Source organism: Hippocampus zosterae, chromosome 17, assembly GCF_025434085.1.
Source record: "Hippocampus zosterae strain Florida chromosome 17, ASM2543408v3, whole genome shotgun sequence".
Classification (NCBI taxonomy): Eukaryota; Metazoa; Chordata; class Actinopteri; order Syngnathiformes; family Syngnathidae; genus Hippocampus; species Hippocampus zosterae.
The window spans coordinates 5,686,206-5,703,757 of record NC_067467.1 but is presented as its reverse complement, the minus strand read 5'-3'; the positions used below and the strand labels follow the sequence as shown (position 1 = coordinate 5,703,757).

Sequence of the window (17,552 nt, the reverse complement as noted above, 5' to 3'; positions counted from 1 at the left end):
CATGTTTGCAATGCTCCTTCAAAAATGCCGCGACCCGACAGCTGCCTAAATAGTCGCGCCGAGCTCAACACCCACAGTGACGGAGACAGGAAGCTTCTTTTTTTTTTTTTCCCCACCGCTGATTGCAAAGTATGACTGCTTTTTCACACTTTCTTACGAGCATAACTCAAGAGTACTCCGTATAATTTCACCAAACCCGCACGGAGTGGTGTGACACAGCTCAGTAAATCATTACATTGAATGACCGAAATCTGGAGAATGGATCTGATGATTCATGGGTGACGGCAAACATGATCACAGCTTACAGTTCGTATGAATATTTGGCCTTTGGCGGGAGTTTGTGGCTCGGCCGGATTCTCACGTTGTCCATACAACATTTGCTCTCTTGCAATAAATGTTCTATATTACTTGTCTGTAAGACAGAAAAACTCAATCGTAGCATTATTATTGGATGACAAAGCATATTTTTTGACATTTTCCGGGACCAAAAAGATATAGGCGTGCTCCCGAGGTATAAAATATCAATTATCGTAACCCGAAGTGTACGTTGTTGTAATTCTGGAAGAAACAAAAAGCTACAGAGACAAGGAGTCCCTCCAGGGTTCAGACGGGTCCTTAAAGTTCATAAAAATCCATAAGAAAAGAAGTTGTGAAATGCTGTAATTAACTGTCCTTACTTTTCAGGGAAAGCTTCGAAAATCAATAAAAATCCTTAAAAATGAACATGTGGTGTTCATTTCATTTGTGCATTTCATTTTCCCCACCCTTCCAATTCATAGTTTTGTCGGAAAATGCGCTAGGCGCCCTTCCCCTCGAACCCCACTGTCGGGCGACATGCCTTCCTGGTTCTCTGTTCTGCTTTTCCCGCCGTCTCCGTTCAGCTCAGATGATGATCACGTGATCACTTTGTGTCATTTCGGGCCAATTTGACAGTATGTCAAATAAAGGCTTAGCTGATTGCCCCTCAAAATAAAGATGTGCCCTTCTTTTGGCAGCAATGATTTGAACACCAGCTCAGTGATATATGGCTTTCAGTTCATTAAATCCGCAGTGAATCCGCAGCTGAATGGAGAAAAGGTCCTTAAAAAGTGGCAAATTTAGACCTCAAAAGTCCTTAAAGGTCCATAAATAAAAAGCAAGTGGACGAGTGGGAACCCTGCCCTCTCCAGACCCTCTGCTAACGCACCCCAAAGGGCCGAAAAAATTAATTGGCCTAGAAAAGCAGTAGCTTTTAAGAATACTGTACATAGCCCCACCCCGCCCAAACCACCACTAAACTGTGGTTTACCGAAATCCTTTTTTTGGGGGGGGCCTTGGCACAATTGTGTCGTCAGGGTCTAAAGATACGATGTACTTTCCCCCCCACCCCACAAGGGTATTGCAAAAGATACCATTCAAAATGTGCTTCCTGTTGGCGGAAAAAAGTTTCCTTTTTCGCATGGCTGCTGCCCCCTATCGTCGACGCTCTCCCCGTCCTGCTCTGCTTTTCTATTTGGTTTCCGTTGCGTCTCCGCCTCACCACCTCCAGGCCACACATCTGTTCTTTGGACCGACACTGGCTGAGCCCAAGCATTTCCTCATGGTTACTCAGCCTCCCAGGAGAACTGGAAAGAGAGAGCGGGAGAGTAGCCTGGGAGGGGAAGGAGGAAAGGGGATGGTGGGGGGGGGGGGGGGGGGGTGGAAGCCAGCCACGGGACGAAACGCATCACGGCATCTTTCCCTCTCTCCTTCCATGCCCTGCTCTATTCTGGAGTGATTCATCCCCGACCCGTCCAAGTGGGAGCTTTTGCCAAGGCTCTGCATCGCACGCTATCCTTGTTCCTCATCCCACAGCCCATTTAGTACGCTGACTACACCAAGCGGCATCACGTTCTGTTTGGAATTACGCACAATACTGAAACCCTTCAACCTGAACCTTTTTAGGTTTATTGACGCACACGTGGGTTTACGTTCAGGAATTACAACTTTTAAACCGTTGTCGTGACTAGCAGTAATTTCTTGTTTTCCGGCACGGCTGTCAGCTTGGCTTAATTTTTTTATGGCTAACATGCGTATGGGCAAAAGAGAATTACAGTACACGACACGTTTACGCAGCAAGACGCCTTTCTGACGCGTAGCTCAGTTGTTTTTGGCGGCCTGCGTCGACGTTTACGGTACCTCTCCCTTGAGTTAAACATTCATATGATCTCCTCCTTCGAGCTCCCCTTTGCTCCCTCAGCACCGTCTGATTCATAAATATCTCACAACTCCAAACTGGCCTATAAATTGACAGTTTTTGTTTAGTCTTGGTTATTTTTGAGCTACCCGCAAAGAAGCCGTGGAGTGTTTTTGCAGGGCAATGTGCTATACTTAGACCGCTTTGCCCAGTAGTAAAGTGTGTGTGTGAGCATGTGTGTTTGAGTGGGCCTATTGTTGACCTGGATTGGGTTTCAGGTAAACCAGCAACCTCGGGGTGAGCCGGGCTGCCCACATGAGCCGGCCCAAGGTTGAGGTTTAGGCTGCGGTTCGGTCGTACCGAGTCAGGCCGCAGGGACAAAGAGATTTGTGCCCTGCCCACCAGGGAACGGCTCCAACTTGTGAATAAGCTAGCAGTGATGTCTTGTACTTATTCGTATTAAGTTGTCCGGCTTGGTTGCTCGTCTAATTTTTGCAATGGGCGGTGTAAAACGGAGCTTGTTGGTTCAAGACCCCGAGGTATTTTCAGGTGAGCAACCTGTTCAGAGAGTTGACCGATCCCTGATGTAGATCTTTGGGGTTTTGCTGGTTTGGCTACATGCAGCTGTTGCACAAACGATTCCTCTGTTGCCTTCCCAACTCCTGCTGCCCACATTAATGAGGCTGCTTTGCTTTCGCTGCTACCCTTGCAAGTGAAAGCCAAGTGTTCCGGGGTCAGGTTTTTGCAAAACTACTGACTCAAGGCTAATGAAGAATGGGATCGAATAGTTATCGTTGGGCTATTCCTTTTGCTAAACGTTAGCTTAAAGGGGTGGGCAGCTACTAGCTACAAATATAGATGTAGCAATTGTTCAGCGTTAGCCAAAGTAGCGCATATTGATCCTTTCTTCCCTCTCTCCTCTATTGACAGAGTCCATCCGAGGTGATTCACGTTTCTCAGCCGACACGTACAGCAAATGGGACAAATGGGTAAGTTGCAAAAAAAGCGGAAGTCGTCAACCACGCTGTCCACTTCCCTGCACAGCACGCGTTATCACATGAGGCCTCGTATCAGAACACACGTGTGCGTGTGTGTGTGTCTGTGCAAACAGTAAATGCATATTTGCGCGTGCGCCGGTATCGTTTCTCCCATTTGACCTCCATCCCACTCCATTTATTTTGATTCTAAAGGCTGGCTTGTCCCGTCTGGTCTACTTCAACTATACGCTATTGTAACAGCACATGTGTGACGTGTTTAATTTTCAACTTTTAAACAAATGCCAGTTGCGAGAGCACACTCATTTCCCCGCATATAACACAATGGGACGTCATGTTTCAGATGGTGGCGCGACACCCCAGCCAGAAAGCGCTCGAAACATTGCTGGTTTCGTTCACACTTAGGTTCTGCTTCGTGTCCTTCCGAGGCCCTACCTGCCATCAGCGTTGCGTGAGATGGTGAATCAGGAAACGGTGTTTGAGTACCTTAGTAGCTAGGACAAGCGAGTTGCTAGCTTGTGAAGCGGCTAGTGGTTGACGTCCAGAATTTTGAGTAGATGATAAGTAAACTTTACAATACTATTTTTTGGGGGGGAGGGGGGGGACTGTCCCAGTGGTACAATACAGTCCTGTTCTGACTGATTGTGTAAGAATTGTGACTTTTAACATTTTACGTGTGTTTTGGTTGGTGTTTCCACTGTCAAAAATGTAAAAGGTTTAGAAAGTGCTCCAGTCCCGGGTGTAGGAGAGCTGACATAGACTCCGGTTTACCTGCGACTATAATAAGGCTTTGGGATAAGCATGGATGGAGCGGAATAAAGAGGGCAGGAAAAATCGCTCTTATTGCAGCGCACGCTACAGAAAAATCCCTAAGCTAATATTTTAGAGGGACCCAAGAATTGGGCATTTGCTGACTTTGAAACGGGGAAAAAAAAGCTCAATTTGGCCTTACGCTTGCGGATGCGACTGTCCTGCTTAACACAAAACCGTTTCAAAATGGTCATTTATGGATGTCGGCAGCAAGTCCAGGCTCAACTTGAATGGGTTGCTAATTGCACCTTTCCCGATAAACGTGTCATAGTTTAATAAAATCCAATTTGATGTGGTCCAAATCGCTTTACTAGGCTTCATATTCATGTTTTTGAAAACATATGGGTGTCTACACGCTCTAGCGGGAAACGTAACGACGCCAACCTACAGACAGGTTCTCCTTTTTAGTTGAAAGTGACTTCCTTTCTGAATTAATGCAAAACCGTTTGAAAATGCTCCTATTACCGCAAGCTTGATGTGACTCATTGGTGAAGAGTGGGCATCCTCATCGAGACCATTAGTGTCGGGCTGTGATCTTAGACGGTGACGTGACCAAGCTCTATCGCCGGCATCTTTCCCTTATCGTACACCGCCAGCCACCCCGCCCCTTAACCCCCCGTACTCCCAACCACCCACGGTTCCCTCAGCGACAATCTCCACTGTACATCTGAAGACTCGGAAGACGATGACTCACAAAGCTCAACTTGTGGGGACTATCGAGCTCATCAAATGAAAAGGAGGAAGGCAATTTTAGGACGCCGCTTCAGGCTGGAAGAGAAGAAGACTTCACTTTCTGACTGGACTGGTTTATGCGTGTGTGTCTGCGCGTCACTCTTAAAATGTGGCGGCGACAGCCTCAGGCACACGTCATAATTAACTTTTTAAAGGACCGCGTCAAAAGGCGGCCCCCACTGTAATCACGCTCGCTGAGAGTTGAGATTAGAGCGCGCCCACGCTTGATCATTACCTGGCCAATGACGGAAAACGGCCACACCTCGCCTGCGCGGAGCCACGCCAGACTGATAAGTCACCACAAAGGGACGCGTCCGTTATCTGCGGGTCTCAAGGCGCATGGAGCACAGCCCGTGTTTACTTTGAAGTCCATACATGATTTCACGAGGAAGCCTTCGTCGATGTCATCGAGTATAGCGAGAACGACGCGGACAGCGATGATAATGATAACTTGGTTCTTATAGCGCCTTTCAAAACTGTTTGCAAATTCAATTGAAGATTGAATTTCGCAGATGCTGTAGCATTAGTCAAAATTAGGTCAAAATCGGTCTGGGTCCATACAGATTGGTATCTGGTCCAAACCTGGACCAGAGTCTTATCTATCAAAGTAACGAAATGTTCTCCATTAGATTGCATCATCAGTTCCGCTGTCCTCATTCTTCCAGGAATTTCCCTTGACTGGAGCAAATTGTAGTTCACAAAGTATGCCAGAGGGGAAGTCGACGCTTCTCCTTCGCTCTCAGCGTTTTACCTTCAAAAAGTCTTATTTATTTATTATTCTAATGTTCATTCATTCATTCATTCATCTTCCGTACTGCTTGATCCTCACTAGGGTCGCGGGGGGTGCTGGAGCCCATCCCAGCCATCTCCGGGCAGTAGGCGGGGGACACCCTGAATCGGTTGCCAGCCAATCGCAGGGCACACATAGACGAACAACCATCCACGCTCACACTCACACCTAGGGACAATTTAGAGTGTTCAATCAGCCTGCCACGCATGTTTTTGGAATGTGGGAGGAAACCGGAGCACCCGGAGAAAACCCACGCAGGCCCGGGGAGAACATGCAAACTCCACACAGGGAGGCCGGAGCTGGAATCGAACCCGGTACCTCTATGTATTTTTATTTATTTTTTTTGCATGTCAGCTGCCAAGCAGTAATGACTGAAAGAGGCCAGTGTGTGTCTTCTGCGGTGCGTGCGAATGTTTGTGTGCACATTGCCAGCGTGTGATAGAGGGGGGGGGCCCTGCTAATTGCCCGTCTGAGTGTCTGTCCACCCGTCTGTCAGATATCAAACTGCCCCAAACAGCTTACACGTTGGGCACATATAGAATGTTTACATTCGCTTCATTATTTCATTTGGACTCAAATAAAAGGCTCTATTGCCCCCCCCCCCAACCCTGCTGATCTCACGCACCTATGCACACAAACACATGCGCACACACTCTCACTCCTTCTCCTCTCTCTCCTGCAGTCACACACTCAGACTTCCTGTCACACCACCCCTCCCTTCTCAAAACATGACTTTTTTCCCCCCTCCCCCTCCTCCTCTCCCTTGCGTTGAGTCCAGTGATTTCTTGGCTGTGGTCTTGGGTAAACAGTGTATTTTTAGCAGGAAGGTCATATAGGCCCAGTCTTAATCACCACATTCCCATTTTTCCCACCAGCTCGCCTTCAGCTGCAGGCTGCCCCTCGGACCACTGGGGGGGCTGGAAAGGCACAAGTAGTTTATTGCATAGACCACGTGTAATTATTTCCAGTGTATTGTATCCCCCCCCCCCCCCCCCACACACACACACACCTCCAATGTTTCCCTAGCCATTTTTGTTTGTTTGTGAGTTAGCAGAAATAATCAAAGACTCACATTTGGGAGTATTAAAAAGGCTTATTTACAATAGCTGACTCCAAATATTTTGTCGCAACCCCGAGATAAACGAAAGGATCATTGCTACAGTGTTCCAGGACTAGTTACAGTGGATTTAAAAAGTCTACCCACACCCATTTTGGGGGGAGGGTGGTGGTGACACGGAGAAAGAAAATGAAACCAAAATAAAGACTACTGACATTTTTTTTTCCCAGAGAGACCCGGGGGCTTTCAACAACATGTAGGGAATTATGAACCGTTTCAAATAGCGGTCCGTGTAAGCACAAAAAGTTTCAGGCTTCCACAAGAAAGCAAAACAATGTCAGCAAAGTCTGTCTAGAGCGCCTGGAATTTATTTGCGGTTAATTTGAGTCTATTTAAACGGTGGCAAGTCTGCGTCGTGTCCCGTTGAACTAGTGACTGGTTAAAATAAAATAGTAGGGTGTGCACACTTGTGCAACTACAATATTTCAGTCATTCGTTTTAAAAAAAAAATATTTTTTCAATTACCATGAAGTAGCATTTCACTGAAGTGGATCCCTCCTTTTAACACCAAATAATCCACGCGGGAAAACTTAAAACTGTCAAATAATTCCACATCCCCACTTGATGAGGATCTTAACGCGAACGCGTTCTCCTGCACGTTAAAAGCCTCGTTGTTCTAAAACATTGGGGTCATCTAGGCCCGAGAGCAAGGACGCCGTTAATTAGCGTCTCGCTGTTTTTGATTAAATCTCAACTTCAAATCAATGACTCGTCAGTGCGGCGCACAGACATATGCCAATCACCTCATTGTTTACCCGAATTGCAACATGGAGAGGAGCCAGTATTTGCATGCGTTGTTTGTTCCGGAAATTCTCTGTTTATGAAATCTGTTCTTTAAAAAAAAAAAATGCTTGTTGTGTTTTTGTCAAGAGATTGAGCTTCGATCATAATTTGTTTTAACAGCACGTTTATTCCTGCGGATTAGTTTTGAGATTTAAACGGCCGAATTTTCCAATGACTTCTCAAATGTTGTGAGGACACCGTCACGATTTGGCAATTGCTTGCGGTGTTTTATTGGCGCTCTACATCATGTTGTTCCTTCCTCTTTGGGCTGAAGTGTTACCCTTGTCATCGCCTTCCTCTTTTCATCCCACTCAAAGCTTTGTTGCCGGGTCACTTTTTAGATGGGGCGAGGGTGTTTAATTTAAGGATGAAAGTCATGTGAGACTGAGAAAGTAGGGCAACCCCCCCCCCCCCCCCACACACACACACACATAGTGGTAGTAGCACCATTAGTAATGAATAGATGAGTCGTGAGCAGCTTATCCTCTCAAGTTCATCGAATTTTGCCCTTCTTCTTTTAAAGCATCTTCCTTTTTTATTCTTCACAACTTCCCCCCCTGTGTCACATTGTATCTCGTTCTTCTTGTGTGTGTGTGTGTTCCTCCTGTCGAATTTGAGACTCATCTTTGCGGTAGTTTCGGTGACCTGAGCCGGGCCACATTCTGACATAATGATGTGTTTGAGGAAAGTCAGAAATGTCCTTATAGGGCGTCTCTTGTGGAGAGCTGCCGTTTTGGCGCTGCGTTATGCCATTGGCAAAATAATCAACTTGTTCAATGCCCCGTCAAGTGATTTGTCTGGAAATACTTCGATGCATGCCTGTCACTAGTCACGGCCCACCTATTTAATTAATTTGTTTTTTTTTTTTGCATTTGCATGGAGGAACTGTCACATGTTTCTTTGAAATTTTATTAAATTTTTTTTTCCCCCGAGGCAAAGGCTTGGAAATTATTTCCAGTTTTCCGGAATGCTGGACCTGATTGATTTCAGAGGCGTGCCTCACGGCCGTAGAAAAGTACAAAGTCATCCAAAGGAAATGAATCCGACTTCTTTCTCCTGTCAAGCTTGATGTCCTCATTGATTTGAAACGACTGGAAAACCTCATTCGCATCGAGTAATAATCAATGGGTCTGAATTAAAATCAGCTGGGCCCTTCGTGACATAACAAATGCCCCCCATTTAAAAACAAAAAAATTATAAATGCACGTGGGTTCTTTTGGCGGCGATCAACTGACACTCACCCTTTCATATTTAAGGTCACGAATGCGAAAAAGTAGATGGGGCGAATCGTCGGCTGGCATGGCCCTTTTGAGGGGTGTTGAAATAAACGCAGAAATGCAAGGACGCCCGGGTCGTTAATAACCCTTCGTGGACATAACAGACCTTCCCGCAGACTGGCAGAATTAGTCCATACAGTGACAGGGATTTAGATGGACATTAAAAAAAAACCCTTCCAGATAAAACCTGGTTTCCATGCGGCAGTGTTTATTTGCAGCGTTGCAGCAAGAGAATACAAGCGAGCCGCGTGAGCTATTTGGAATTTGAAGAACCTAAATGTCTAAAAAACTCTTTGTCGGACTTTGCTGCCAGCGCTTTCTGGATTTAAATGCAGCCGCCGTCCAAGCAGCAAAAGCTGCACACGCAGTTTATTTTTAAAGACGATCCAACTCGGTAATAATATTCTTGGAGTTCAAAAAGCAAACTTGGCTGTGTTACATTGCGCAGTTTTCTAGGAAAATGTGGCCACGTTCCACTCCCCGCCAAGTCGGGATGCTTCTATTGTTCTATTGTTGAGAGGAGCAGGTCAACGTCAGTGCCTGGAGGACAAAAACTGCACATGTTTTGACATTTTCTTTCCTAAAACTGCCTATGGCTTTGACTCAGGACTACAAAAGTGATCAATTTTTACAATTGGCCAATTACTAGTGTTGCTGTATGCACGGACTACCCATGAAAGTTGCCTGACAAAGAAATCTGGGTTTTTTTTTTCCCAACTGCCAGCAATTTTAACAGAAATTTGGAGTCCAATTTGTTTACGGGTCGATTTGATTTGTTAATTTTTATTTTATTTTATTTTTTTTTTTGGTGATGTGTTTCTTTTGGTGGGGAAACCATGTTGCTGGGTTTGTTTTTTTTTGCTGCTGTTTTTTTTTTGCATTCTTTTTTAAGACTTTTATAGGCCGGGGGGCACCAAATAAAATGTTGAATTTTGAATGGCTGTGTTTCATTTCCAATGGCGTGCCACGAGTTGTTTCAGTGTCACGTTTGTTTTGCATGAGTTTAGCATGCGCTTTGCAATCGAGCGCTCTCGCGAACGTTTGAACCCATACAACTTTCCGCACTTCAATTTCTGTGCAATTAAAGTGAAAGATGGCAAGCGGTAATTTCAAAAACAGACATTTAATGCAACTCGCCGGCCAATCTTCCCCCTCCCCAAAACACCCCAAGGGTGATGTGGAGCTTTTGGATGTGCACAGCTGTTTGGCAGATAAATCCACAAACCGTCCCCCGCCTGCCCCCCCCCACCACCTCCCCCCACTCTTCATCCTCCAAACAGCAATCTCAGACCCTCCCCCGCCCCTTGCCCCCCCTCTCATTCCCAGAAGCCCTAGCAGAGGTTGTGATGGAGGAGGCCCCCGCGCTGGGCCACTTCCTGTGGAGAGCAGGAAGCCATTTGACATGGGGATTAAGACGACACAGAGAAAGGGCGCAAACAGCTTGTAGCGATGAAGAGGAGCAGCTCGCTAACCCAAGTTACCAGAGCTTCATCTGTTTGTCTGCTTACGTTTCAGTCTCTCACGGTCACAAATCTGCCCGGAGACACTTCATATTGCCCACAAAGGGTCCTTGGTTTTATTAAGGGTCCTAAAAAAAACCCAACAACAACTCTAGGGCAAAGGGAAAATTCCACGCTTAATATTCAATAAATGTCAAGACTTTTTAAAAAAATCTGATAGTGTTCAAACTTGGTGGACAGAGATGGACAATAGTGGCCTCATAACCAGTAAATTTTTTTGGTGCCGATTGATCGTCAACTCAACAGATGAAGTCGATGTTAACTTGTAACAAGGTTGAAAGTATTTTCAAAACCTGCATCAAGTCACAGCAGAAGTGAAAGCTTGATGGGAGCTTTTGGGATAGTTCATTCTTTTAAAAACGCACCCTGGTATGATGACTTCATGATTCAAAAAACTTTTTGAGGAGATGGGTATTATTCGAAGTGAAAAGGTGCTTTCGAAAGGGCCTTGTGGAGCTCACACATGTCAAATCTGACATGCAAAAACACTGCCATGGAATACGAGAGCGAAAAAGAAATTTCATATACAAGCACCGGAGCAAAACAATGCGGCGGCTTTTGGGCGTGGCCCGAGGGTGCCTGATGTCACAGGAAAATCTTTTCCTCGCTTTTCAAAAGGAAAATATTGACATTGAAATTTGACAACTGGAAAAATATACATGAAAACGGAGAAATGTTTTTCTTCATTGTTTGTCTTCAGCGCTTTATCGAGCTTTACTTTTTCCGTAATTATGTCATCAATGTCACGTCTGACGGCACGACGGCAAAAAATATGGAGAGGTAGACGTGAATTCGGGGGATGAAATGCAACCAGTGGTAAAGGTCATCCGCCCTGCGATGCTGAGTCGGCGTAACAGAACCACTCCGCCGTCGACCAACAGATGTTTGATGTTCAGTGCTTGAGTTCCTCATGCCTCTGACCTCTCGAACCTTCCAAAAGCGATACGGCCCGGCTGGCTGGCCGGCGGGCTCGGCGTCGCCCTGTCACGTTTATTTTCATTCGCTCTCTCCTGACATGTTGGCGCACAGTGATAAGAGCGGGGCAAGCTCCCCACAGTGGCGTCGTGACAAAACACTTGAGGGCATTATATGGAACTCCCTCCCCGAAAAGAGGATCCAAATGACGGGGTGAGAATGGGGAGGCCGGGGGGCTGTGTCTCGGGGGCCACTTAGCTGTCGTGCGTGTGGGAGTGGTCGCAAGTTATTTATTTACATTCTCGTCCCCAACGCAGAGTGGCCGTGTCAGATGCGGCTGACGAGATGAAGAGCCTTATCCAGCAGAAGAACAAGATGGCCCTGGAGGAAGAACCTGAAATTCTGGTCAAAGGTGAGTCAGGCTCATAAAATAAACACCGTCGTTGGCACTCGCCTCTTCCTCCTCAGATGCTACGCACAATCATCTACTGTACTGCATGTGCCAGCATGGAGTGATGGGCTTGTTCTGGTTTTTCAAAACAAATCATGCACGACACATTTTGATCTAAATAGTATTGTTCAAGGATTCACTTTAGTCAAACGTCTGTAAACTGAGAGCGCCTTGCTTCAATTTAAAGCGTTTATATAGCACTTTGCACATATGGAGCCGTTTAAGCAGCCTGATACGTTAAACACGGTCAATGGATGCCCACGTGGCCACAAAGTGAACTCGAAGACGACTAAAACTGTGTGGCACGGTCATCTGCCTCGATCAGATCGATTTGCATGTGCCTAGTGGATACATTTTATGTGTACAGTTAAAAACAATAAGCTCAACATCATTCCGCTAGCAGTGTACTTAGTTAGCAAGTCATTGGGTGACTTGGGTTAGGGGTATGTGTGGTAAGCTAGTAAGCTAGCTCATTGATTAGTTGCCTGGTTATTTGAGTAGTGAGTTAGCAAGTTACTTGGTTTGGTGGATAGTTATTTATTAGTTGTCTTGTTAGGTATTTAACTAATCAGTTATTTCAGTCGTCGGTTACTTAGCCGCATCGCTAGCTATTTATTTGTGAAGCTTGTTACATTTTTTTCATCAACTGATACAATAGCTGGATAGTTGTTTAGTTATTAATATAGTTTGTTGATTAACTAATATTATCCGTGTAGTTTGGCAGTTGGTAATTAGTTAGCTATTTGGTGCCTTTGTTGGTTTACACAAATTCCAACACAATTTCCCACATTGCTCAGATTTGTTTTTGCCCTGTATCTGCATTCCAGTGTGTGCTATTTTACTTTAAATTATGACAGGTTAAAGTCATAAAACAAGTCAAATTACAACAAATGGCATGAGTCGGTTTCGTCTTGATGCTGCCCTGAAAGGTTCAAGTCCTGTCCTTGTAATAAGCACTGTCGAAAACTTCCTACTGCTTCGTCACCCGGCAGCCGGCTCGTGCAGCTACGGGCCACATGCGGTCAGCGCCTGTTCGCGTGGGCCCAGTGAACGGATGGCCGTCGACGTCACAACAGTCGTCTTGCCTTGCCCATGTCGTGCTTTTGAGGACTGAGCTCATAAGATATTTTGGGTTGTTATTATTTTTTTTCTGTCCAAGCCAGTACTTGGATAACTTGCATCCTGTTTGGCGTAATGGTGGCTGTCATGTTGCCTTGCTCTGACAGTTACCATGCGACACGGTAGTAAAAACAACTGCAACTCTAAACCCACTGACCCTAAATATGAACCATACATACTCTTAAGGGCAGCACATGTCAATGTCTAGTACTGTACATGCTTTTTCAACTGATTGTTGTTCAAAGAAATATGGTAAATGGCCTTGTGGGTATGTGTAAACATTGACCCTGGCCATCTTAAATAGGCCATAGTGACAGAAAGAGATTGCTTTATTGACATACCTCTGTTGCTTTACAGTTCAAATGAACTGGCGTGACGGCACTTCCACTCACGCTCCATTAATCGCTCATCTGTGGGCCCTTTTTTGATACACTCATTAAGTGTAGTGCAAAACAGATATTTTTCCAAATTTCTTAGTAAATGATATATGAAGATTCATGATTATACGGAGGCGTCTGCAGTCAAGTGGGAGGGAATCTGCTGTGTTCCATTTTCATTGTATCCCTGCGCGGATGTAACATTACAGATGTATTAAATGGGGTAAAAACAAAACATACGTTTAGTTTTATATGCGTTTAAAACACGTTTCAGCTCATGTAGTGTATTTTTTGGGTGCAAGAGATGCAGCACAGCAGTACATAAGGGGTCAATTGCATAAAGATGGTGTTGAATTTGACACATTTTCACAATTTTTCACATAAAGAGTAAAGAAAAGTGGACCTAACTCTGAGCCCTGCGGCACCCTTGTGAACAGATGTCTGTACGTACACCATCATATCTAATGCGATGCAACCCACTACTCCGATAAAAAAAACAACCGACAGGTTCTTCCGAGAGCCCAGAGCTCAGAAATGTCTTGAAGTTGAGTCAGGATGCGGGTAATTGTTGGTGACAGTAATAAATATTGGCAAGTCTGGTGGCATTTTGTATAACATTCCAATTGTAGAGTAACAATAAAAAAAAACTGGAAGATGCCCGGTGAGATCCACTGTAGTTGTCAACTAACAAATTTCGAGGGGACAGTGCTGTTCAATAATTGCAAATGGCAAACGAGGAGTAAAAATCGATGAACGGAGAGGGATTGTGTGCTCTCGTTCAGCTTGAGGGGGTAGGGATGTTCGAGATGGGTTGAAAGGTCACAAATGAAACAAATTAAGGGTGAGCCGCGGTCCCCAGGAGGAGGCATTAGCAGGACTTAGATGGGATCCAGATGGGGGGAGCGTGGAGCGAGTTTACGGGGTCCCGAAAGCCCTCCTCCTTCCCCTCCTTATGCTGCTCATCTGTTTTGTGAGTGACAGCAAGCTGAAGTGCAACATGCCATGCCTGACAGAGGCGTCGACGTGTCTTCGGCGTGCGCTTCTCCCCGTCTCTCGCACCCGCTCGGCTTGTCTGCATTCTTGATGTGCGGCAAACTCGAACCCTTTTAGTTTAATGCTGTGGCGTTGAAGAGCTTGAAGGAGGACTATTTTGGTCTCCTTTTGATGACCCTCCATAAAGATCATATAGAGAGATTCTTAAATAGGAAACAGGCCGAGAGCACCCCTTCGTCCCCCTCCATGCGCTTAATTATTTTGGCCCGATGGTGTCACGGTGCCTGGGAAAACCACGTTGGCTGAGCAGAGGTGGAACCGCACGGAAACATGTAAAAGTGGAGTCCATGGGAGTAAACAGGCTGACAGGTGGCACGCAGCTCACTAACCGCAGAGGAAGCCGTGATGCTCCGATGGCGTCATTGCCAGATTCACGGCCTAATTGACGCTTTGAAGGCACACTCCAACATGCGTGCGCATGGCCTTTGATGAGAATAGACCCGCTGCCAATGTCGCAGACATGGGTTCAATATTTTAGTCACATATTTATATTTCCACAAATACTTGCCGGGAGCCTTTAACGTAACAGTTGGCACGAGGACTCTGTGAGTACGAAATAATAAATATATAACGTTGCTATTTTCATTGCTTATTTAGATACTTAGAAATTGATCATTGCAGTTAGTTAGTTGCTTGGTTACTTATGTATTGAGTAGCTTCGATTGTTTTTTAACATTAGAATCATTTTATTTTTTTTAGAGTAAGGTTCATGGGTATTTAGTTCATTAGTTAGCAAGCTTGCTTGTTAGGTATCTGATCACAGTATTTTGTTTTCTGTGTTGGTTGATGGCAAGCAAATTGGTAATTTGGGTAACTGGTTATCAAGCTAAAACGTTGTTTGTGTTGCGTGTTTGTTAACCTGTAAGCATCTAATTGGTAAGTCGGCTAGTTATTTATTTATTTGTGTAGTTTGGAAGTTAACTAGTAAATGAGCTCGATAATTAGCTTGTTCGCTATTCTTTAGCTAGTTAGCTAATTAGTATTAGCTAGTATTAGCTAATTAAACCTGTTTTTGGGGGGGGGGTTAGCTAGTTAGTTTGTGTCAGGTTAAATTATTTGGATTAGTGTTTATTTGTTCTCCAGCTGCTGTTTTGATTCGTAGCTAGAATTCAAATAAAACCTCAGCGGTTAGTTACTCTTTTAGATCCAAATGCATCTATGAATTCAGACAAATTGTCTTTTTTTTCCCCCTCTGGCCATTATCCAAAATCTACATGTTTGCCATTACAGCAGCAAGGCACTGTTGCAGGAAAGAAAGGAAAGTTGTATATTGTGGTGGACGAATAAAATAAAAAACTGCATTTTCAATTGTTTTGAATGGGACTTTTTTTTTTTTTTTTGGTCGCCAGCAAACAATGGCATTCCTTGCATTGCTTTGCCATTTTTAGACAGAGCTGATCAAAGATGACAAATGAGTTTTCTTAGAAACAAACATCGTCTGGCCTGTGTTCATTTAGCAAAGCCAAAATGTTTTGGTTTGAAATTCTTCTGCGTGACAACTTGTCACTTTTATCCATTCACTGTTCCTTCGCCAACACTACGGGATCTCTCTGCTTTCTCCTTTCTCTTACTCCGCAGCTGTAATTAAGCCGGCTGGAGAGCAGGCTTTAATGGCTCTACCATTAGCTGGCTATATCTGTATTCCCCCCAGCATTTACCTCAACAGGTCCATCCCACACAGAAAAGTTGGGGACAATTACAGACGTCTGGGGTTATTCTAAGTAAAACATATTACGCAGTGATGTTTTTGTAGCTGCAGGACAAGGCTACCTGTTGGCCGGAACATTCGGGGCGAGGGAGGGTTAGGGGGCCAGAGCTTTTCTTGGAAATTCTCTGATAACATGGCTGCTGGAATGTGGTGTAAAGTCAAATAAGAACAATGTTTTCGTCTTGGCCCAAAGTAAATGAGTGGCCATCAGCATCCAGCAGAACGCAGACCTCCACCAAAGCCCAAACATAATAATTTAGAATAAGCACCATTAATTAAGATTAATGTGTATTATTGAGCACTATTCACATTATTTACAGGTTTATGCTATTTTGCTTACTCTTCATATGATTTAGTTTTCGCGCAATGTTGTAGTGAGTGAAAATCATCGGTCATGTGTTATCTGCCGTAAACTGCCCAGGAAGCTATCCAATTACCGGTACACTGTATTGATCCAAAACATTATTCATTCACTCCAAATAATGTATCTTAGTTCATCGATCCTTGACTGACAGAATAATGGGCCTGCTACTAGCATTTGAGATATTCTCTATAAATAAATAAATAGATAGCTAACCCGGCGACTGGTTCCAGTAAAATTCTTATTGCTCTACCTGCGCCCTTTTTGTACTCTGGTTATCAATTCTCATTGGAAATTGTATGCAAGCCACAAGGAAAAACAAAATCCAGATCTATGTATCTCTGCGCTTTCACCACTTTGGATGCCGTTTTGCTAAATATTAGCAAAAAAACTGATAGCATATTAGATATGTTTTTCAAGATATACCTTGAAAAACATATTTTCACTATTTCAGTATCATTAACTTTTGCACACAGCGGTACGTTGGTCATCTATGTTACTAGTAGAGTATCATTTGTGCCTTTTTTTTTTCATCTTGGGGAAGGTTGGCTGCTGCGCGAAGTGCGAAGCAACTGGATAAAGCAGAGGCGCTTCTGGTTCGTGCTAAACCAGGACTCGCTGGACTACTACAGTGGTCCGGAAAAGGGAGCCCGCAGACTGGGAACGTTGGTGCTCACCAGCCTCTGCTCAGTCATCTGGCCAGACAAGCAGACCTTCAAGGAGACGGGTGAGAGTTGCACGCACACACACACACACGCACACGACGACTACAGAGCAAGGCGGACACATGGCCGACTCACGCTCGACATCTCTGTCGTTGTTTAATGTCTGCAGTGTTCCCTGGCAGCATTTTGTAAAATGGACTCTTTCAGAGATTCCGAGTTGAATGTTTTGCATGTTTTCAGACGTATGTGATGTCTTGCGGTTCCCCTTTGTGCTTCCACACGCACTGTAATTGTGAGTATATTTGGGAAGTCCCAGCTCTGCTCTGTCCAAAATGTGGTCGAAAGTTTGTTTAGAATCTTCTCAGCCATCAGTCAGGCATCTCGGTTCCTTCTCTGAATGACACAAAACACTTTTTAGGATACCAGGAAACCAGGCTGGATGAGACGATTGTCAATATTTTGGGATTTTACTACTTGGCCTCCCCGTCCAGCAGCAAATATTTTGGACTACCTCATTGTGCATTATGGGGAATTTTCTTGGCGGGAGTGCGGCTTTCTCCTGGCGTCGTAATGACTTCCATTTAGCTACAATAAAACATTTTGTTCCTTATTCTAGATTTTAAAATGTGTACTTCCTCCTTGTATTCATTATTATTTTTTGCTTCTTCATAATTTAGTTTCTGTTCAGTAACCCTTTCGTGCACACTGTAACTTGGTAACAGGG

At 44.7% G+C, this 17,552-nt stretch overlaps 2 protein-coding genes across 2 annotated transcripts in view; one reads left to right on the top strand and one right to left on the bottom strand.

The window, feature by feature from the left end:
• The window catches only part of cntnap1 (contactin associated protein 1), a 155,683-nt gene that overhangs the window by 26,348 nt on the left and 111,783 nt on the right, over nt 1-17,552 (bottom strand). The window lies entirely within an intron of this gene.
• plekhh3 (pleckstrin homology, MyTH4 and FERM domain containing H3) overlaps nt 1-17,552 on the top strand; it is a 31,378-nt gene that overhangs the window by 3,217 nt on the left and 10,609 nt on the right. Inside the window, exons 2-4 of the mRNA XM_052048635.1 lie at nt 3,086-3,144; nt 11,412-11,506; nt 16,708-16,890. Of these exons, the coding sequence (XP_051904595.1) occupies nt 3,086-3,144; nt 11,412-11,506; nt 16,708-16,890 (337 nt within the window). The remainder of the gene's footprint in view (nt 1-3,085; nt 3,145-11,411; nt 11,507-16,707; nt 16,891-17,552) is intronic.